The 22,496-nt window shown below is 40.6% G+C and overlaps 1 protein-coding gene and 1 long non-coding RNA gene across 6 annotated transcripts in view; one reads left to right on the top strand and one right to left on the bottom strand.

The window, feature by feature from the left end:
• pacs2 (phosphofurin acidic cluster sorting protein 2) overlaps positions 1-22,496 on the top strand; it is a 69,247-nt gene that overhangs the window by 20,296 nt on the left and 26,455 nt on the right. The window contains exon 1 of one of the 5 annotated variants that reach the window (XM_037747351.1): positions 16,720-16,902. The exons of the other annotated variants lie outside the window; for them this stretch is intronic. Within the exon in view, the coding sequence (XP_037603279.1) occupies positions 16,796-16,902 (107 nt within the window). The 5' untranslated portion in view covers positions 16,720-16,795. Of the gene's footprint in view, positions 1-16,719; positions 16,903-22,496 lie in introns of those variants that run through there. 5 annotated transcript variants of the gene reach the window in all.
• On the bottom strand, positions 10,184-14,636 carry LOC119474974. Its single transcript, XR_005203692.1, has 4 exons — positions 14,596-14,636; positions 13,180-13,236; positions 10,438-10,639; positions 10,184-10,321 (listed from the first exon to the last, which is right to left on the bottom strand). It is a non-coding gene; the product is annotated as an uncharacterized LOC119474974 (long non-coding RNA).

Below are 22,496 nucleotides of genomic sequence, written 5' to 3' on the forward strand. Positions count from 1 at the left end.
CTGGGAGATGGTGACGTAGTGAGGCGAGATAGTGAGGCTATTGATCTTTGTGTGTGTTTTTACTCCAGGCTTCAGAGAAACTATTGTTGTTTTAGATTTACTAATACACATAAGTTTATTGGCTTTTGCTGGTCAGTTGGGAAACTAGTCAATGTCGGTCCAATACATGTTTTTCATGCATTATTTAGTGTCTCATAATATCTCATTATTGAGATAGATTAGTGGTTTTAATGACAAACTGACTCAGGAAGTTGTAGTCAGCCTAGTATTGTCGGTCCAGGCTGAAATATCTCAACAAATATTGGATGTATTGGCACAAAAATTGGTTCAGACATTCATGGTCCCCAGATGATGAATCCTAATGACTTTGGTGCTCCTCTGACTTTCCATTTAGCACCACCATGGCATTGACTTTTTTGTTTTTTTAGTGAAATATCTCAACAACTATTGGATGGATTGCCATGAAATTTGGTTCAGACATTCATGTTCTCCTCTGGATGAATACTAATAACTTTGTTGATCTTCTAACTTCTCAACTAGCAGCATCATCAGGTCAAAAACATGATGGTAACATTCCCATCAGCCTCATCTGTACTTTGTATTTAGTGCAAATGTTAGCATGCTAACACGCTAAAATAAGATGGTGAAAGTGGCAAACATTATACCTGTTCAAAACATAGACTGTATATTAGAAGTGGACGTAGTCACCGTGATGTCACCCATTGGTTTGTGGACTGCTGTTTTAAAGCCTCGAGTTTGGCATTTTGGCCGTCACCATCTTGGTTCTTTGCAAACAGAGAGGATGGAGCTAAGTAAAACCGAACGCTGAATAAGACATGTTTAGGCGACCAAATGTTATAATTAACTTTCATGAACTGAAATCACACTGTGAAAGGGTTAAAGTTGAAGACCAAAACACGGACAACTCCCAGACCGGCCATCGCCGTGGTAGCGACCTGTCAATCACAAGGTAGCCACGCCCTAAATCATCCCCTGCTTTATGGTTTATTTGACTCTAAATGGGACCATTATTTACTAAATGAACATCATGCTGTATTGAAGAAGACTTGAAACTAGCGATTGAGACCATAAACTCATGTTTACAATGTTTACTGAGGTAATAAATCAAGTGAGAAGTAGGCTCATTTTCTCATAGACTTCTATACAATCAGACTTCTTTTTGCAACCAGAGGAGTCGCCCCCTGCTGGCTGTTAGAAAGAATGCAAGTTTAAGGCACTTCAGCATGTTGATGTTAGCATTTAGCTCAAAGCAGCAAGTTCATTTAGTCTTGTTTACATAAAGTCAGAGAGGACATGAATGTCGGTTTGTCTTCATCATGAATCATCATCATTAATAAGATAATTGTTTTATTATCTTGTATCTTAAGAAGAAGGAATCCTCTCTGGTTTTCAACACTCTGTCACCAGCCTTCAACACTCTGTGAATCTCGTCTTTCATCATGTATCCGATTGATTAAAGTCAAATTTGATCTTTTGATCAATCGCCGTCTTTGTCTGTTCTGTCGGACTAAAACTGCGGCGACATCAGTGAGACAAGTTTGGATCTGGAGATAATGGGATATTTGCAAACTCTTTGATATGGTTTCATATCTTTAGTCTCTTTGAAGACTGACAAATTTAGATTAAAGCATCTCTCCCCCAAAAGGTAGACAATTTAGTAAGATGTTTTGAAAAGAAACCATTAATTTTCTTCTCGGTGATGATAGCATTTCTTTCTTAACACGGCAACACAACACATGACACCTCTGTTGTGTGTGAGGTTAATCAAGACGCCACGGTACAGTGGAGCAATAACATGTGAGACAAAAGGGAAGAGGAGGTGTCTGATGTGTAGTGCTTTTGTCTTGGAGCGAACCCCAGACGCGTCTCCGTGGCCTAATGGCTCCCTCTATTAATAAAAGATAAGCAGTCAATTATTGAGCCGTCAAAGTGACGTTAGGGACGATGCAGGGCCGGGACCGGAGGGCGGAGGGCGGAGGGGAGGCGAGGAGGCGTGTTGTGTGTGTGTGAAGAATTTCATGGTTGAGTTTCAGTGTCGGAGGGACGGCCTGTATCCTCGGGGTCTGTATGTTCCCACAACATGACCTCCTCCCATCCAATTCACCTTTATCATCTTTATCCCTCTGTCTTTAACTCGCCTTGTCACACTCTTTATCCTTTTCTGTCTTTCTCGGTCTATTTCTGTCCCGTTTGGTCTCTTTTGCTTTATTTCTGGCTGCAAAAACACCAAACTGACTCCTAGCTGTCAAAACACTGTCCTTTCTTTCAAAGTATTTTTGATTGATTATCAATAATGAATTAAACAGTAACTGTACAGTTAAAATACTCCAAACACATCCATCTACTCGAACAAAAATCAAACACACAGGCCACCACGGAAAATGTATTCTAAATTATGGATAAATAAAGTTAAAAGTATAGACAATACAGATTAATATCTATAATACACCTTAATAGTAACTGAAAAAGTTAGTCGAGAGATAAAGGAAATAGAAAATTGATAAATAGAATAGGAAAAAAAAATAAAAACAAAATGTAAATAAATAAGATAATAATAATAATAATAATAATAATAATAATAATAATAATAATAATTAAAAAGAATTTGTGTATGTATAGATAAATAAATAAATAAATAAATAAATAAACAAATACATAAATACATAAATAAAAAGCTAGTGGGTATGTAGTGGGTTTCTCAAAGTCAAGAAGGGGCGCCACACCTTGTAAAATGTACTCTCTGTTCCCCGAGTAGTATAACAGATCTCTCTAGATTCATAGAGGACATAATGTCTCTACGGTAATTTAATGTGAGTGGGAAGTAGGAGCAGAATCTTAAGTAAGATAGATTGTCCAGCTAAAACTATTGTCCTTAAATTGACCTGCAAACTCTTTTTCCATGAAACCAATTAAATGTATTTTTACCTGCTACTAATGGATTTAGTTTAAATGCATCGTTTTTCCCCTGTTTGAGTTTTGCTGTCATTTAGTTTCTGTCTAATCTAATTTAGTGTTTGATTGTTTTGTCATCTTACTGTAGTTGTTTTCTCGCAGTTTCATTTTCAGACCTTTTTTATGTTGTAGACCCCCGGGGGGTTCATCCTTTTGAAGCTTCTTCTTGTACTCATTATTACCCCGCTGAGCAAATTAAAAATTAAAATTCTCTGTCACACACACACATGCACACACAACTGCAGGTTGTTTACACCGAACCAATTACAGGATGTTAAAATGCAGCTGATGTTTTCTTCTTCTCCTCCATTTAGTTGTGCATGCACGTCATAAAAATGCCAAACATCTGTCATGTTGTCATACCTTTTGTGTTTTCATTTTGCAAAGTTGATTTTTTCTTCTTCTGATGTATTAATACAACAGAATAAACTAGTGTTACACTGTTTGTATCAGCATGCATCAGTCGTGCAGATGTTTCTCCTCTTTCATCTGTACGCATTCACTCACACTGACTTCCTTTTATCCTCCCTTAAAGCCAATTAGGAAATACCGTGTTACAATGCCAGCCTACATTTTTCCCTCTGTGCTTTAAATATAAACATGTGAAGCATCTTTCTCTCTCTCTCTGTGTTCCCTCCACCTAACCAGTAATGGCATTCCTGTGTTTGGTCCCGCAGAGGGAAAGCCTCCTCCTCCTCCTCCTCCTCCTCCTCTTCTTCCTTTCATGAGAAAAGCTTGTTTTTGTGGAGACAGAGAGGTGCAAGTGTGAAGAGGTGAAGCAGAGCTGTATCTGACTATCTGCTGACGCTCCGTTGGCCTTCAGAGCTTAATGATCTACTGACACAGATTCAAAGAGCAAATATGAGCGTGATTTCTAGGGAGCGAGGGCAGCGCTCAGGACGGAGTTTAGACTTTGCCTTCAGTTGTTTATTATTCATAAGCAACAGAGGGAGACAGTTTATGTATGAAGCTCAGCGACTTCAAAGAGGGGATGAATGTGTATGAGTGCATGCAAGTGTGCTTTTATTTTCTACTGTATATATGTGGGATTTGCCGTTGTCATGTGTCCTCTGATGACCTTCACACCCTTAGTTTTAAAGGTGCTATTGTCGCATTCTCACTCCCTCGTTTCATTGCAGTCGTTGCCAGGCACTTATCGTCAATCTCAGACATTTATCCGTTTTTTCCACACTAACTGACGACACAGAGATACCACGCGATACCAACGTTGTTTTACTATTGGCTCACAAGTCTTGTTAGAAGTGGGAACCAAACGTCAGATATCTTCCACAGAGATAAACAAAACATTCATTTTGGATCCGCCAACATTTTTATAAATGATGATTTTTTTTTTCAGGAAAAGTCATACTTTTTTAATTCGGCACCTTTCTAAAGGATCTGTGGATGTATCTGAATAATAATACTTCAACTCCAAATGAAGGGTTACCTGCTTTACTGTGAGTTCAGGAAAATATAAGTCTCCCCAAAATGTTCAATATATGTTTGGGTGAAGTCTAAAATGTGTGTTTAATGCTGAACGCAGCTGTTTGTATTGATTCATGAAAAGGTTAGAAGGTCTGTCACTTTGCAGCAGCAGCATGTTAAGGCCCAGACACATCAAGCCAACATCAAAGAACTAGCGCCGGCGATGAAGTCCGACTGTTGTGTCGTCTCACGTTGCCTTCGTCTCGGCTGACAAGTGCACTCGAACACACCGCAAAGACTACAGCCGACAGCCAGTTAGCACGTACATTCTGCGCTTGCGTGAGATGAAATAACTCTCCATACCAGCATGTCACGGTAGTCTGTATCCATCATTGAAAAAGGGAAACCGGAAGACAGAGGACTGCGGATATACAAGCCGTTGTTATGATACATACATGAAACAAAGCGGTGTCTGCACTTAAAATATCCGTGTATTGGAGTGATCAGATGATATGAAGATGAAAAATGAGAAGAGCCTTCTGTGTGTGCCCTCTTGACTTTACTCGTTGGCTTGCTTTCCTCACGTCCGTTTCTCTTCTCGTGCTCTGATTCGTTTAAGCTGAACAGCCAATCAGAGTGATTTCCCTCACTGACAGGCGCCAACATGCTGAATCGGCTGAAAAAACTCGGGCAGACTAGAGCCGACGGTGCAGGAAACACTGCAAAAACTAGACAGACAGACGTTCACCAACGGCCCCAAACTGTCCGAGAGCCATCTGTCGGCTAAATCAGCACCCTTAAAGGAGTGATTTTGCAAAATACTCTTAAATTAGCACCATTAAAAGTACGCCGAATCGACTATTAGCAGCTCCTGTTTGCAATGAACCCATGAATGTACAAACAACTATCACTAGATTACTTTAATACTGAAGAAAATAAAAAACGTGATAATTCTCAGGCAAATTCTGGAGTTATAAGGAGCATCTTTTTAGTAGGCGTTTGACAACGTTTGGATCAATCAAACGAGATATAACGTGTTAATTAGAGGTGCTGGTGGACGGATTTTGTTACCTTTGGACAAAGCTAGGCTAGCTGTTTCCCCCTGTTTCCAGTCTTTATGCTAAGCTAAGCTAACCAGCTGCTGTATGTTCATATTTAACAGACAGATATGAGAGTGAATCTTCTCATCTAACTCTCAGCAACAAAGCGAATAAATGTGTATTTCCCAAAATGTTGAACTTTTGTGAGGATTTGTTTATGTGTGTGTGTGTGTGCGTGTGTGTGTGCGTGTGCGTGTGTGTGTGTGTGTGTGTGTGTGTGTGTGTGTGTGTGTACTCTAGTCTTCAGCACATATTCATTCACAATCTTCAGAGCTCTCCTTGTCAACGCTGTCGTCTCTTGTCAGACAGGTTTGAACTCAAATCTATTTTAGGGCTCGGTGTGTCCTGAGCTTCGTGACCAACACACACACACTCACACACACTCCACACACACGCACACACACACACACACACACTCACACACTTACACACTCCTACCAGGCTCTGCTCTGTCACTTCACTACACCGTCTCCCCAGCCAGCCGGTAAATCCCACAGCTGAATATTGCATGAGCAGCTGAGCGCCGGAGAGCCCCCGGCACACGTCTGAATAATGGGAAGGAACCACGGCAGATTGATTATAGTGTGTGTGTGTGTGTGTGTGAGTGTGTGTGTGTGGTACAGTACGACTGCTCGGTCTGCCTACCGCAGCAAAGCCCGACTTGGAGCTTTTTCACCTGCCACATCTTGCATATATGTGTTGTTGTGACACGTTGTTGTTGTTATCAGGGTGCTAGCAGGCCTGTCCTGAGCAGCTCAGTGAGTGGATCAGAGTACCGACGCTGCAGTGGATCAGGGTCGACTCCCACTGGGCCCACACATACTCCACTATATGCTAATGTGCTCATTTTAGTGCTCAGAGCTCCAATATTCACACTGAACTGTACAGCAACTTAAAAAAGGGGCTGCAGAGTCGACATTTATATCAATGAGGTTAGACTCAATAACAGAAACTCCTCTTTGTATAACAGCACCACAAACTACATCCTCCAAAATGACCTTCATGAAAGTAGATTTACTGCTGACCTAATACCTAACAGTACCCAATAATCTGGCAAGTAGGTAGGAGGGGTCAAAAGGACAAAAGTATGCTGACACAGCACATTTCAGGAGTGAAGTATTCAAAACATTTATTTAAAAGGCCAGTGTGTAACATTTAGTGTGATCTATTAGCAGAAATGGAGTATAATATACATAACTACGTTTTCTAGGGCTGTCAATCAATTAAAATATTTAATTGCGATTAATCGCATGATTGTCCGTAGTTAATCTTGATTAATCGCAAATTAATCACACATTTTTTATCTGTTCAAAATGTACCTTAAAGGGAGATTTGTCAAGTATTTAATACTCTTATCAACATGGGAGTGGACAAATGTGCTGCTTTGTGCAAATGTATGTATATATTTATTATTGGAAATCAATTAACAACACAAAACAATGATAACTATTGTCCATAAACCCTCACAAGTACTGCATTTAGCATAAATGATATGCTCAAATCATAACATGGCAAACTGCAGCCCAACAGGAAACAACAGCTGTCAGTGTGTCAGTGTGCTGACTTGACTATGACTTGCCCCAAACTGCATGTGATTATCATAAAGTGGGCATGTCTGTAAAGGGGAGACTCGTGGGTACCCTTAGAACCCATTTTCATTCACATATCTTGAGGTCAGAGGTCAAGGGGCCCCTTTGGAAATGGCCATGGCAGTTTTTCCTCAGCAAAAGTAAGCGCATGTTTGAAGCGTTGTTTAGCCTCCTTGGCGACAAACTAGTATGACATGGCACCAATGGATTCCTTAGGTGTTCTAGTTTCATATGATGCCAGTATCTTCACTCTAGCTTTAAAAGTGAGCCCGCTACACTCTACTCTTATTGCTAGTAAAATATTTAAAAGGTTGTCTTTTTGTTGCCTCTGCTGGTTGCTTTAGGAACATGTCTGGGGAAAGTCATCCATGTTTAAAGAAGCAAAGGAAATCCTTATCTGTCCCAGATTCAGACCAGAGAGTATAAGGTACACGAACAGTTGTAGAATGAGTCATCATTTGCTCTGTGATAGAGTATATGAGCTGTCCGTCTCTCTTCAGGGGGTTCCCTCACTCAATCCTAATCTGTTTGGACTGAAGTCATTAGAGTCTCTTATCCCTCCGACTGTCGCTGTCATCGACCTTCATGTGTGGTGATGATGGACCTCTGGATTTCTCACTGTCTGAAAAATGAGACTTGGTGATGCTCTTTAATCACTTTTTGCACTTTATTGGACTTGTCAAGGATGAATAAGTGTTACTCTGTTAGGAGCCAGGAGGGGGGCTTGATTCTGACATCCCAGATAAACTATTACATTTCCTGAGTTCATTTCTAATTACCTGATACAGCTGTACCTGTCTGTCTTTTTTGTTTTACAGTTGATTGTTGATGTCTGAATCAGTGATGATGAGGGCCGAGTCACTGTCAGCTCATTGTTGAGGAATGATTGTTACGAATCACTGTTGGTTCTTCTTCCTGTACGTCTGCTTGAATGTGTGATTTGAGACGTGCGTCACGTGTTGATGGACATTCGTTGGAAAGTGCATGAAAAATGGGGAACAACTTTTCATAAGATATCATACGAATCGTTGTATTAAACCTAACTAAGTAGTTTTGTTGCCTAAACCAACAAAAGTCGTTTCCTGTGAAACAGAAGTTTATTTTGAAAAGACTGTAGTGGAAATTGAGATGTGCGTCACGTGTTGCTGGACATTCGTAGGAAAACTATCATACGAACCGTTGTATGTGGATATGTTGCATGTAGGCAGTGGTGGAAAGTACACTTACTAAAGTACTGTGCAATTTTGAGATTCTTATTCTTGAATAATTCCATTTTATGCTACTTTTTCTACTATAATTCAGAGTGGAAAACTTCACTAGACTCTAAAACTCCGTTGTATATATAGTTACATTTCATATTAAGATTTCACATTGGAAACATACACCTATCAGCCATAACATTCAGACCACTGACAGGTGACGTGAATAACATTGATTATCTCGTTCCAATGGCACCTGGAAGTGGGGGGGGGGGTATATTAGACAGCAAGTGAACATTTTGTCCTTGAAGATGATGGGTTGGAAGCAGAAAAAATGGGCAAGCATAAGGATGTGAGTGACTTTGACAAGGGACAAATTGTGCTGGCTAGACGACTGGGTCAGAGCATCTCCAGAACTGCAGCTCTTGTGGGATGTTCCCTGTCTGCAGCGGTCAGGATCTACCAAAAGTGATCCAAGGAAGGAGAACCGGTGAACCGGTGAACCGGTGACGGGGTCAGACCCGAGGCTCATTGATGCACGTGGGGAGCGAAGGCTGGCCCGTGTTGTCCGATCCAATAGAAGAGCTACTGGAGCTCAAATAGCTGAAAAAGTTAATGCTGGTTCCGATAGGAAGGTGTCAGAACACACAGTGCATCCCAGTTTGTTGCGTATGGAGCTGCGTAGCCGCAGACCGGTCAGGGTGCCCATGCTGTCCTAACGTTATGGCTGATCGTTTATGATAAGCTATTAAAATACATCGCATTTATAAGGTTAAAACCAACCTCTTTTGGCTCGTGACCCCTACTGTATGAGTTGTTAACAGTTCTACCAAAGAGACATTTCCCCTCTAAACTTCTCAGATGGTTTCATTAAAAACACTAAAGATGTAAAAGTCAATATCTCTCAAAAGAAGCAAAGATTAAAAAGAAAAAATAGTAATTTCTTTTTTTTGTAGCAGAACATTTTTCATCTTCTTCCCTCTCCCATTAATCATCTCACGTCCCCTCAGATTTATCTTGTAGAAGAGGACCTGACTGCCTGGACTAAAATACTGAACTGAAACTAAAACTGTATATAAAGTAGCTCCTCTATAACAGTAAAATGATGTTTATACACTGTTGCATTAGTATTAACAGTCTTATATTGTAATACATAATAATACATCACTCACAGGAGACATTTTACTGCAGAAAATGTACTTTCACTTTTGATACTTAAAGTATATTTTGCTGATAATACTTCTGATACTTTACTTGAGTCTTACATGTTGATTGTGTAAAGTTTATTATTCTTACTTTTGGCTTTTATTTTCGTGCTGTCCCTTTTGTAAGGAATAATGTACAGCGAGCCGGTCATTTGTTGTGAAATAAACCCTGGCAGGGTCTTGCATCACCCTGAAGGGGTTTATTTCACAACAATGACCCGCTAGCTGTACATTATCCCGCTTATTACACGGCTACTTACTCAAGGAATCAATAATTTGACACAAAAACGGTCCTCCATAGTCATCAGACATCAGAACTGCGCCCATAGCAACGGTCTGTTATACATAGCAACGGGCTGTTATACATAGCAACGGTCTGTTATACATAGCAACGGTCTGCTATAAAGAAAAACACACCGTGGAACGCCATGATTGACCAATCAGAATCAAGTATTCAACAAAGCTGTGTAATACATTTTTATAATACACGCTTATTTCACCATGTAATTAACGCTGGCTTTACAAATAGCTTCTTTGATTGATTGAATAAGACCAGTAAATACACAGGACGCTTTCAGGTTTTCTGGTTGTTTCATGCTCTGTTGTCAGCCTTTAACTCCGTAGTATTAAAACCAGAAGTGACATAACAACAGAACATTAATCCAGTGAATATTAAAAAGTCCCTCACTGAGTAGAAACAACTTTTCCTGTCAGAGTTTTATTCTTGTATTCATGCTGTGAGTTAGCTTCAGGAAAGGGGCAGTAATTGGGATTCGTCGGCTGGCAGATGTCAGCGCAGAGACGGACTGGCTGTCAAATCTGTTTTTGCACTGTGGAAAATAAATAGTGGCACCGGGCTGTGACTGTGCAAATGCTGCTTCTCTTTCTCTTTCTGTGCTCTCGCACTCTTTCATTATGTAGCTTTCACTTTCCTCTTCTTACTCACCCTTTCATCACTGTCTGCTTCGTTTTCCCTCTCTTTCTGTTTCTCTCATTCTCTCTGTGTGTCTCAACATATAAACGCTCTCCGTCACAACCTCGTGGATGTTAGCTGAGCTTGTTGGGGATGCAGGACCGGTGGTTTTGGGGGGTAGTGGGGGGGAAGTCTGGGAACCGATCCAGACCAGGACTCTCCATCCCAGGGCTTCCTGGCCTCACTCCACCAGGATAATACCAGCCCACAGGAGGGAAGAAAAACAAGAAAAGAGTGCCTAATCATCACTCTGAGCCTTTCTCAGCTTCACTCAATTTATGGCTTTTACAAATTCAGCACTTGGCCTCGACTCTCTGTTGGTGCTTCTTTCATCAGCATAGAATAAGCCAGTACCTACGTTACTTTCCCTCAGGTTACAGTACCAGTACTGGTACTGTAACCTGAGGGAAAGTAACGTAGGCTAAGTTTCAGTTAAGTTTTTGAATGTGTGTTTAGATGAGATTATATCTACATAGTAAGGTCACTGTGAAGTATCTCTTATTGGTACGTGTGTCAGCGGCGCTGGAAAGAGTTTTGAAGTGGGGAAGCAGCGTAATACAGAGTTTCTCACAGGATTTTCACAGAACCCTCTAGGGAAGAAAAGTTTGTACATTTTAAAGTTGAATGCATCAATCTGGTGCACTATGAGAGCAAAATGAAGAGGCTATGTCTATGAAGAACTTTGTGCTCTAGTAAACAATTTAATCATAAACACATGTCATTTTTCCACTTGTGCAATTTTGTTAATAGTCAATACTGTTTATATTGTTCCTATTTTTATATTTCCATCTATTTAAATTGTTCATATTTTGTTTCACTTTTGTTTTGCTTATTTTTTTTACCGTGTTGTATCTTGCTTTTTGTTTTTACTGATGCTTCTTGTTTTTTGCACTATCCCCTTTGCTGCTGTACACTGCACATTTCACCACTGTGGGACTAATAAAGGAATATCTTATCTTATCTTATCTTATTAGTTGTATTGATATTAGGGCTGTCAATCGATTAAAATAGATAATCACAAATTAATTGCACATTTTTATCAGTTCAAAATGTACCTTAAAGGGAGATTTGTCAAGTATTTAATACTCTTATCAACATGGCAGTGGACAAATATGCTGCTTTATGCAAATGTTTGTATATATTTATTATTGGAAATCAGTTAACAACACAAAACAATGACAAATATTGTCCAGAAACCCTCACAGGTACTGCGTTTAGCATATGCTCAAATCATAACATGGCAAACTGCAGCCCAACAGGCAACAACAGCTGTCAGTGTGTCAGTGTGCTGACTTGACTATGACTTGCCCCAAACTGCATGTGATTATCATAAAGTGGTCATGTCTATAAAGGGGAGACTCGTGGGTACCCATAGAACCCATTTTCATTCACATATCTTGAGGTCAGAGGTCAAGGGGCCCCTTTTGAAAATGGCCATGACAGTTTTTCCTCACCAAAATTTTGTGCAAGTTTGGAGCGTTATGTAGCCTCCTTCCTGACAAGCTGGTATGACATGGTTGGTACCAATGGATTCATTTGTTTTTTTAGTTTCATATGGTACCAGTAACTTCACTGGCTTTAAAACTGAGCTCACTACAACCTAAAAATTGCAAGATGCGTTAAAGAAATTAGTGGCGGTAAAACAAATTTGCGTTAACGCCTTATTATCGTGTTAACTTTTAACAGCCCTAATACATATACAAATATATGAATGGTGATGACACTCCAAAAAGTCCTACCTACAGACCTCCACCAGTCTCTAAACGAGAGTCCGTGTTTCAAGACGAGTGGGTTGCCGACATCCCCGCAGACCCCAGACGCACTGAGGACAGTCCGCCCTGGTTGATAGTTATGCATTGCACAAAGAGCACTCCACGGCCCCGGGAAGTGGCGAGGTCCGGGTGAGGGAACTCCCGGTTGGAGCCTTGAGCCACCTTCACCACGGGCCTTTCCAAGCCGTTGCACCAGAAGAAATGCATGGCCAAAAAATACCAGTTATTGCAGGTTTAGTAGGATTTAAGTAGGATTTTGAATGCAGGACTTTTTTCTTGAATCTTTGCAGTATTTCTACTTTTAGTAGTACTTCCTCCACCAATGCAGTCAAGTAGATTCATTCTTCATGCCAGAACAGTGCCACTGTTACATCAGTATTCACTATATACTTTATAGTACAGTATGCTTTTGGGACTCAGCTAACGTGTGTGCATCCAAGCAGGGCGCTCTAACCTCTGTCAGATCTCTTCTCACTCACCTTTCCTGCCTCTGAAATGCTCAACAAAGCAGAAATGTCTTGAAAGAAAGAATTCCCTCCTGCATCTTGTTTACCATCTTTTTTTCTGCGGCGGGTGAAGCACGCGGCGCAGTAGCCGATGACTGTGGCGTTACAGAAGGTGTTGGTATGGCATGTCGGTCATTCCAGCCTGAGTAAGTGTGTGAGAGGCGTGTTTAGAGTGGGACGCCACCAGTATGTGTGTATTTAAATAGCTGGAATACAGTATTCCTCTGTAATGTTTGCGTCTCAGGTTTCAGCGTGTCCCATGTGGGCGCTGCTGCTTTTTCTTCTTCCCTCTTTGATCTCAAAGCATGCAAAAAGATCTGCCGTCAGTATTTACGTGCACACTGTGTGTGTGTGCACAGTAAGCTGCAGCATGTGTAATAATCCCAGTTGCCATAGTGACGGTAAGCCCGTGTGTCCGTACTGAGATGTTTCCTCACCAATTCTCCAGTGCTTGAAGGGGTGCGATGAAGAGGCCGTCATCAGAGAGGAGACACCTCGATGGAGAGATAAATACACGCAGCAATTACAATCACATCTTAAATGTTCAGCAGCTCTTACAGGGCCGGAGAAACGTTGATTATGAAGCCTGTCATTTGCTGGCAGATGTGAGCGGAGTGGAACAGAAAATAACAAAGGATTGATTTTCTTTTTGAAAGTTAATGGCAGCCACATATATGCAGTATATATATATATATATATATATTATAGGCATTTAACTGACTCATTCAGAGCAATTTAGTCAGCAGGTGGGTCCAAAATACATGTTAGTTGATGGACATATAAGCTGCTGCAGGGATTGAAGCTGTTACTTTAACAGTAGAGTGATTGAAAGCTAAATTAAAGTGCACTAAAGGTTTTAGGTCTGGATGTAGCCCATCAGAGGGATGAACATGAACTGTACTTAGACTGCAGCAGGTTTCCTCCACATCCATAAAAACATTTTGGTGAAACTCTGAAAGCTCCAGATGGGTGACAAAGTGCAGCACAAACCAAGAGCATTTTCATATTAGGCACGATTGTTCCGTACCGTGCCCGAGTACGTGCCGCTCAGCTTTCACATTAGTAAAGTTCGGGTCTAGTGGCGGAGCATCGTAAAACACTTCATTCAAACTTGACAGAAACAAAATAAAAACTCACCAAAACCGTTAGTCTTTCCAACAATCACCAACTCTGGTTTGGTCAAAATGAACTCTTATTTCACGGGTTAGATATGAAAATATGTCGACTCAACACTCCACACTGTTTCCCCTTGCTGTCTCTCTCTCTGCCTGCTGAGCAGCTCTCGTTCTTCAGAGGCAGACCATTAAACTAAGCTAAATAAAATTACTAATCAATCAACGCGGATGTCTACTATTGTTTATGTTTAAGCAACCTCTCGCCTGCCTTCCTGCTTTATCACCCACGGCCGTGCAGTTCAGAGGATGAGATTGGCGCATGTTGTGTGTATATATAGATTTCAGAGATGCCCGGCGTTGAGAAAAGCCTGCCCTTTCAAAACTATTTGCTGACTGCTAACGTCACATGCGTTAATTAGCAATCCATTCCCGAGTACACATGAACCGTAGTGGACTCGAGTACGGATTGACGAACCGTGCGATTCGGAGAGTTCAAACTAATAAAACAAACTGGACTTTGGGGTCAGGTGTACCCGGGTGCCTGATGTGAAAGCTCCCCAAGACTAACTGTCTTAGGAAGACGTTGGACCACCACAAGCCTCACGATAATTTTCGACTTATTGTACAATATATGACCTTGATCATTTTTGCTGATCTCTATATTGCCCGTTCTGTTTACATGCATGTTTGTGTACGCAAAGCTGCCGTCACTTGATAAGAAATTTGCTCTTCACTCACTGCGAGGTCGGGTGCAGAGCCTTGCAGAGGCAGCAGGTAAAATATGTTCCCAAAAAGAGTGCAAGGAACGGCATTCACTGTTTCTAGGCAACAACAACAACAGTTGCAGCTGTTCTCATTGGTTGTACTTTGAAAAGTCAGCAGCAACCGAGGTCGAATAATAATAAGTTGAACTCTCCACGCCACGGGTATTGTTGACGCAGTCAGCACAGAGCGTTTTTTACCGCTGATCATGTGTGGGCGGCTGAAAAATGTCACCAACATTTTAGCCATCATGATGCCAGAATAAACACCAGGGTTTCCCCTACCAGTATAGGATGATATATTTTTGTTAACAGAGCCAGGTTGTGTGGTTTTTATTTATATAAATGTTTTTTGTATTTAGGATATTTTTTTACATTACAATTCCATTTGCTCTTTGAAAAGGTTTCCTTGCATTATTATGCTATTGTATTATTATTATATAAGTGGCTTGAAATGGTCTTAAAATGAAAATAATATTGTTTATCGTAATTATTTCTGGGACAATATAAAATTCTGCGAGTTTACAAGAACCCTACGGGAGGGATGAACACTATTCTTTCAAACGATATTCCCTCATTTGGTGCATTGTTGAAGGGGATGGAGAGTGATGTCTCTCTTTAGGACCAAATTTTCCCACAGGTCCTCAGTTGCGTTGACATCTACTAACTTAGAGCGATGGAAGTTGAGCCAGTTAAGTCATTTACAGACATTTAACGTTTCTTAGAAGCACATTTGTTCTGGAGGAAGAAATTAATTTGGTTTAATCCTAAGTAGGTGGTGCATATAATTGAATATATCATCATAATTCTATCTATGCCTGTGATTTTTTATTTCTAAGTAATTAATTAATTCACGAGAGCTAGTATTAAAAAGCTTGGCACCCATTCTACTTTAAATGTAAGTTTAACACTAGTTTGATCGCCTCTAGTCACAAATTAATGCTAAAGAGAACTCATTGCAATTTTTCCCATTAAAGTTTAACATTTATCTTCCATCTGATTAAACAAAAGTGGGTCTTCCTCAAAGTTTTACAGTACATTTAAACCCAGTTCTGAAATATTTGTTCACAGCACCTTAAATTCATATTTTCAGCGACACATAAAGTTTAAGTGCAATAGAGAAAGTGAGACTTTCTCCTTTTTTTTCGTTCCCTGAGGCCTCTATGAGTACCTGTGCCAGTGCCACTCCTCCCATGTGACATATTTAATTCCCTGACAGGTGATGGATCTGTGGTCTGACAGGGAAAATACTCTTCTTCCTGCACATCTGCTCCAAATTTCCTCTTAATATATCAAAAAAATTGGCATCTCTCAAAATACACTCGAATTTCTGCAGCTGAGGAGTTGTTTTTCAAAGTGTCTCTGAAGGCTTGTTTTCACGTTTTTTCACAGTGAGTCACAACGTGAGAGATGGTTTGAATCAGACTGAGATAGAGAAAGAGGGAAGGATTACCAGACTGAAAGAAAGATGGACAGAGACAGAGGGGATGTTGCTTTTCCAGAACCCCCAAGAGACGCCAGAATTTAGGTCACTTGAGCTCACACAACATCAACGCAACTGGGAAAGATATGAGCTGAGCGTGAGAGGCGGGTCCAGGCCGGGTCGGGCAGATGATGTTGACTACTAAACATGATTGCAATCAGATGTCAGATTATTAGAGAATGGACAAACACACAACAGATTTATTACATAAACACACATAGACACTGTTTATACCCCAATAAATGCATCACACTTTCTCTTAGATAAACATTATCACTCATAAACATGCACAAACAGATGTTCATACACCAATCTGATGCAGAAATACAACAACATTCACATAATAAGCATATTTTACTTACATCATACCTAATTTCCAACGATACCATAACTAACTAAAATACTCCTCTCTGATTGGCTGGACACCTCAGACAAAGATTAACAGTTTATAATTGTTTTAATGAGTGGCAGCAGTATTGTTGTATTGTTGCTATGGTTACCCACATTCTAATGTTCCGTGCCCACTGATTTAGAACGATGGTGAATATTAAAATACAGGTAACCATAGCAACAAAACAACTATCACTGAAACAGACCTTGAGTTAAACTTACAAACACAAACAACTTTTGAAAAATTAGATAATGATGATGATTTGAATACATTTTCAACTTATTTTGCTTTGGTAAAGTGGCCATGGCGGGCGTGCAACGATACACTCCGAGGTATCCTGATGCGGAAAACGTTATATTTCATTGGGCGTATTATGAGAAAATGGACCCCTGGGCTCAGTCATGCAAAAGGTACCACCTCTCCTTTATAGTTTTTTAGCCTCTTTCTGTTGTTATTTTGTGTGTCTTTGTAGCCGTTACACATCTCTCTGTGAATTTGTGTCTCTTTGTAGATGTTTTGTTTCTCTTTTGTAGTTGTTTTGTGTCACTTTGTAGTCATTTTGTGTGTCTTTGTAGTTATGTTGTGTCTCTTTGTAGTTATTTTGTGTGTCTTTGTAGTCATTTTGTGTGTCTTTGTAGTCATTTTGTGTGTCTTTGTAGTTATTTTGTGTCTCTTTGTAGTCATTTTGTGTGTCTTTGTAGTAATTTTGTGTGTCTTTGTAGTCATTTTGTGTGTCTTTGTGGTCATTTTGTGTGTCTTTGTGGTCATTTTGTGTCTCTTTGTAGTCATTTTGTTTCTCTTTGTGGTAATTTTGTGTCTGTAGTTGTTTTGTGTCTGTTTGTAGTCATTTGTGTCTCTTTGTAATTGTTTTGGTCTTTTTGTAGTTATTCGTTGTCTGTGGTTGTTTTGCCCCTTTTTGTAGTCGTTTTGCGTCTCTTAGTAGTCGTTTTGCATCTTTTGGTGGTTGTTTTCTCCCTGTTCATAGTAGTTGCGAGTCTCTTTGTGTCTTTGCAGCCATTTTTTGTCTATTTGTAGTCGTTTTATGTTTCTTTGTGGTCATTTTGAGCCTCTTCCTGGTTCGTACATGTCTCTTTGTGTGATATTTTGTAGGTGAAGGCCAGGGGGGGCCCCTGACACTTTGGGCCCTTGGCCCTGTGCCGGGTAGGCCTGTTCAATAATCCATCCATGTTTGTATATCATGATCAAGGCTAGTTTACCAACCGAGCAAAGCGGGAATCTGCCCCAGAGCCCCATACCTTCAGGGGTCCCTAGATTCAAAGTACAGGAATTAGTTTGTGTAGTTTTAATACCTTTTTTAATGTTTCAGTTATTGTGCATATTCTTAAATAAATTTGCAGTTAATCAATTTATAATCAAACAAAGTTGGGGAACGTGATGCTGAACAGGGGCCCGAAACTCACTTGCTTAATCCGGCCCTGATCAGGATACTTCCTTTTGTATTATCCCTTCATTACTTCATGTTCATGGCATTCACAGTGTTGGAAAGTCAGCAGGTTAACTGACATAGATGACTGTAGACTAATGTGGCTCATTTGAATTTATAAAGTCGATCAGAGTAACTATTACATGTCATTATGTAGATGAATGTGCCATGTTGGGTCGGCAGCGGCCATAACAAGTTAACACACGTCAGTCCACAGTACGACAGGTGACATCACACTGAGGTTCAGGTCAGACTGCAGGGGGTAATAACAGCAGAGAACATTTCCTGTCCTGGTTAATAACCACCAAAAGTCTTCAGTGGAAACATTAACAGAAACATTTGTTGGTATTTGGACAAAGATTGCCACGGGGTGAATGCGTTTTCTGTTGTACATGGTCACAAATATACAGGCTGGAGGAGGGAAGGTGTTAGTAGTTTGGAGCATTCAGCTCGTATAAACTGGCTCCATTAACACCTGAAGATTTACACATTCCTCATGAAGCATCCATTTCTGGCCTTTATGCTGCCTCAAGGGGATGGGTGCTTTCAGCTTTTGTCAAAGTGCGAGAGTAATCCAGGCAGGGTTCAAGGAACAGTGAAGGGAAATGTCATTCATTTATTTCCAGGCCAACACAGTAGCAGTTTCTTTGAACAGCTTTGGCAATGAAGCATCCATCCATCAAACGCTGGCAGTTTTGTCGAGTCACTGTCACAATGTATGGCATCTGTTATCAGGGCCACAGTCGGTCCAATGCAATACTGAATCTTTATTATTGTCACTGAGTTGTATAGTTTGTCATCTTTTGGAAAGCAGTCATCTTTTTGTCAACACAGATTGAATAAAATAGTTTCCCAAATAGATTTATTTCTAAATTACTTTGGCAATTTACGTCAATTTGTTGCAGTTCGACTGCAAAAGATGGTGAGAAACTGTTAAAAGAAGAGTGACGACATAAAACAGATCCATGTGGTAGTGAAATCCATTATTACTCTGGTCCCTTTGATGCTCCAGCTCTCCCGACTGTGGTGCCCTCATGGACATATCAGAACAGAAGAAGTGCATCAACATGACGCGCATCGAATCGTCTCTTAATGCATTCAAGCCTATGAAGAGGCGAGCTCATACGCTGTCTGACGGCGCTGTACTTTATTCATAACTGATGGTTAACCTACATCAGAGGAGGAGAAAAAAACGTATTTCCATGGCAACCCCTGGAAATTCATGCAGCGTGTGTGAGCAGCAAACCAATAGTCTCAATTAAAAACCATTATTATCAGAGGCTGTCCAGACCGTCAGCGGTCACTTTGGACACATTCATTTCTTTCTTTCAAATTAACAAAATCCCAAAGCGCCCCGAGCTGTTTCCCATCAGGGCTGTGTGTTCACGTAAGTGTAGTTCTGTGAGTGTGTATGTGTGAGTGTGTGACTGCTTTATGTGCAGCATCTGTCGATTTACTGCGAGTCTTGTGTTTCAAATATTAGAGGTAATCAGATCCTTCTGCTCTTCTTGGTTTGAGCTGGACTCAGCCGGTCTGTGCGCTGTGGTAAAGTCAAAGTGACCCAGAGGTCGCTGGTGTGAATCCATGAACAGACTGAAACAAGAGTAAAAGTGTAAAGCCGTTAAACACCAGAAAACAGAAATGTTGGGGAAAAATGGATAGAAGTTTGCTCTTCCTAAAGACAGACATTTAATGAAGATAGATAAGAAGTTCGATATCAATCTTATGTCTGTGCTGTAAAGGCTGTCTAGGAAACCCAGAGCATTAATATAGCATCAAACAACTATTTGCTATGTAAAGATATAGAGGAGTAATGTCTACCTGAGCAGAGAATGAAGTCTCTCTCCCACTGTGTGTGTTGTAATCTGAGTTTCTCCATGCTTTGTTGACATAGCCAGGCAGGTCTATGTGCAACAAACAGAAGCACATGGCTATTTATTCAGAATGACATCATCGGACCTTCCCATCTTGTTGCCTTGAATGCCTCCTTGGTGGTTGGTTAGGTTTAGGCATGAGGGGTGAGATTAGGCAGTAGCCTAGCTTAGCATAAAGACTGGGAACAAAGGGAAACAGCTAGCCTGGCTCTGTCCAATGTTTAAAAAGCCACCAATCGGCACCTTTAAAGCTCACTAATTAACATATCTTAGTTTGTTTGTTTTAGGGGGAGTTAGCTTGCCAACATGCTAACATCGGCATATGTTGACGATTCACATGTGACATTTAGCAGGCTGGCATGCATACATGTGTAATAGTTATAGTTTGCATGGTAATATGTTTGCATTTAGCAGCATTAGGGTGTCGTTTAGCATTGTAGTATGCTTAAGTTAGCATGGTGGACAAATTTGACCAAATTACACCAAAATCTGAGCCTTTAACACTGAAAGAAGTCTTGAATCTGTGGTTAATGATGGAGATTGATGCATCGGTGTGGAAAAACTTGGCTATGGAACAATAACATGTGGGAATATTTGGCCTGTTTTCTTTGACAGACTCAAACTACACATTGACCATGTAGCTTAGAAGTACAATTATGTTTTGCACTGGAAAATCATTCCCTTGGCATTACAACTGCGGGGAAAAGTAGTCATTTTTATTTTTATTTTTAGCAGGAAAGCAATCCCAAACATGGATCGAAGCCGTGCCAGTTCACTGTGTGTAATCTAGGAAACAGCAGTGAGTGCTGACATGTGTGGCTTTTTCTCCACAGTCACCAGACCGCTGAAAATATACTGGGGAATATTTGACAAAGCAAAAGGCAAAACACACGCCTACTGTAATGTCACAAGACTTCTGCTTTGAATAATGTGGATTCTCAAACCTGCCAAAACCTGAACAACTGATGCCAGACGGTGCAAACAATGGACACGACAAGTATTGAGAAAATCGGACTCACAGGAAACATTTGTTTTCTTTTACACACTAGTGAACAAGTGCAGATCAGATGTCCGGTTCAGGACGGAATAATAACAGTGCAGTTGCAGGAAAAAGGTGTCCCGGTATAATTTGATGCAGGCTGCTGTGCCAGCTCAGCCAGACTGAGGTTTGTGTAAGACGTGGGAGTGCTGGAGGTCAGCAGAGTCAGGACGGCTCTGAAATGATTTTCTCCTGCTGCTGCTCAGCCTTGAAGTGTTGTTGAACAGTGCAGCGTCGGCCTGAATCCAATTTCAATTCAGCAGATTCAGAAATTGGATTTTTCTTTCAGGGAGTGAAAGTCTGACGTGTCCAATCTCTTAGGATGATATTGAATGCTTTATTTATCACTGAATTGCAGTTTCACTGTACGGTACGGTGCATTTTTGCCTGAACTGAAACAGCACTGACTGACTGACTGACTGTCTCTCAATCCTATTACAGTGAACTACAGCAAGAAAGACGGGGCTGTAACTTTAAATAACACCTTTGAGCTCTGTCCGAGCTTGGCTGTGACATTTAATCAGAAAGAATGCAGAGATACGAAATTACAAATCCTCTAGTTTATCCTTTGCCCTGTGGTTTAAGCCTCGAACTCAATCATAAACAATACATACAGTATTGCTACTGTACGATAAAAGCCTTGTACAGTACCATCAGTTAGTGACAATTCAGAAAAGCACTTCTTTCTTTAGCTAAAATCCTGCTTTTAAGTGTTTTTCTAAATCGTTATGTTGCTCAAATGTGATGACATTTTCTCTATCTTAGGGTGGAATACCCATCGTCCAGCAGAAGCCCTGCGATGGCTCCTCTCATGATATCTGATACGCTATTAACTCAATTCTTACATCGCGTCCAAGCATCTATTTTAAGTGCCTCTGTGTGTGTGTGGGTGAGGTCCGGGGCAGAAGAGCAGGAAGTAGCAGTGTGAAATATGGAAATCTCATTATGGATGCAGCTTGCTGCTCGCTGCAGCGGGGCTCCCGGTGTACGGTTGCTCGACTCTCACCATCAACTGAAGGAACAAATGCAGGAGTTGAAACTGAATCTCTGATATTTATGTTATCCGACCTCCACGCAGTCGTCATCTCTCCCATCTGACTTGTCTTATGCCACCCTCTCTCTAACTATCCCCTCATGAAAAACAATTCTACATTTTAAAGGTCCCATATCGTGCTCATTTTCAGGTTCATACTTGTATTTTTTTGTTTCTACTATGACATGTTTACATGCTGTAATATTAAAAAAAAAAACGTTATTTTCCTCATTCTGTCTGCCTGCTTATACCTGCATTTACCCTCTGTCTGAAACGCTCCGTTTTAGTGCATTTCAATGGAATTGCAACGGAATTGCGTTGCTAGGCAACGGTGTGGGTCCGTGTTTACTTCCTGTCAGCTGATGTCATTATCATACACTGCAACAGGAAATAAACTGGGACACATTTAGAATGTTTACGTTTAAAACCGTGTAATGCTCTAAATATTGTATATTTGTGACATCACAAATGGACAGAAATCCTAACGGCTTGTTTCAAACTCACAATTTTTCTGAATACGGGCTGTGTGTGTTTCTCCGTATATTGAGCGTTTTTGATAGTTTAACAGCATTTTTATAGCACTTGAACCTGCTTTATAATGTAAAAGACCTGAG

This window comes from Sebastes umbrosus, chromosome 16, assembly GCF_015220745.1.
Source record: "Sebastes umbrosus isolate fSebUmb1 chromosome 16, fSebUmb1.pri, whole genome shotgun sequence".
NCBI lineage: Eukaryota > Metazoa > Chordata > Actinopteri > Perciformes > Sebastidae > Sebastes > Sebastes umbrosus.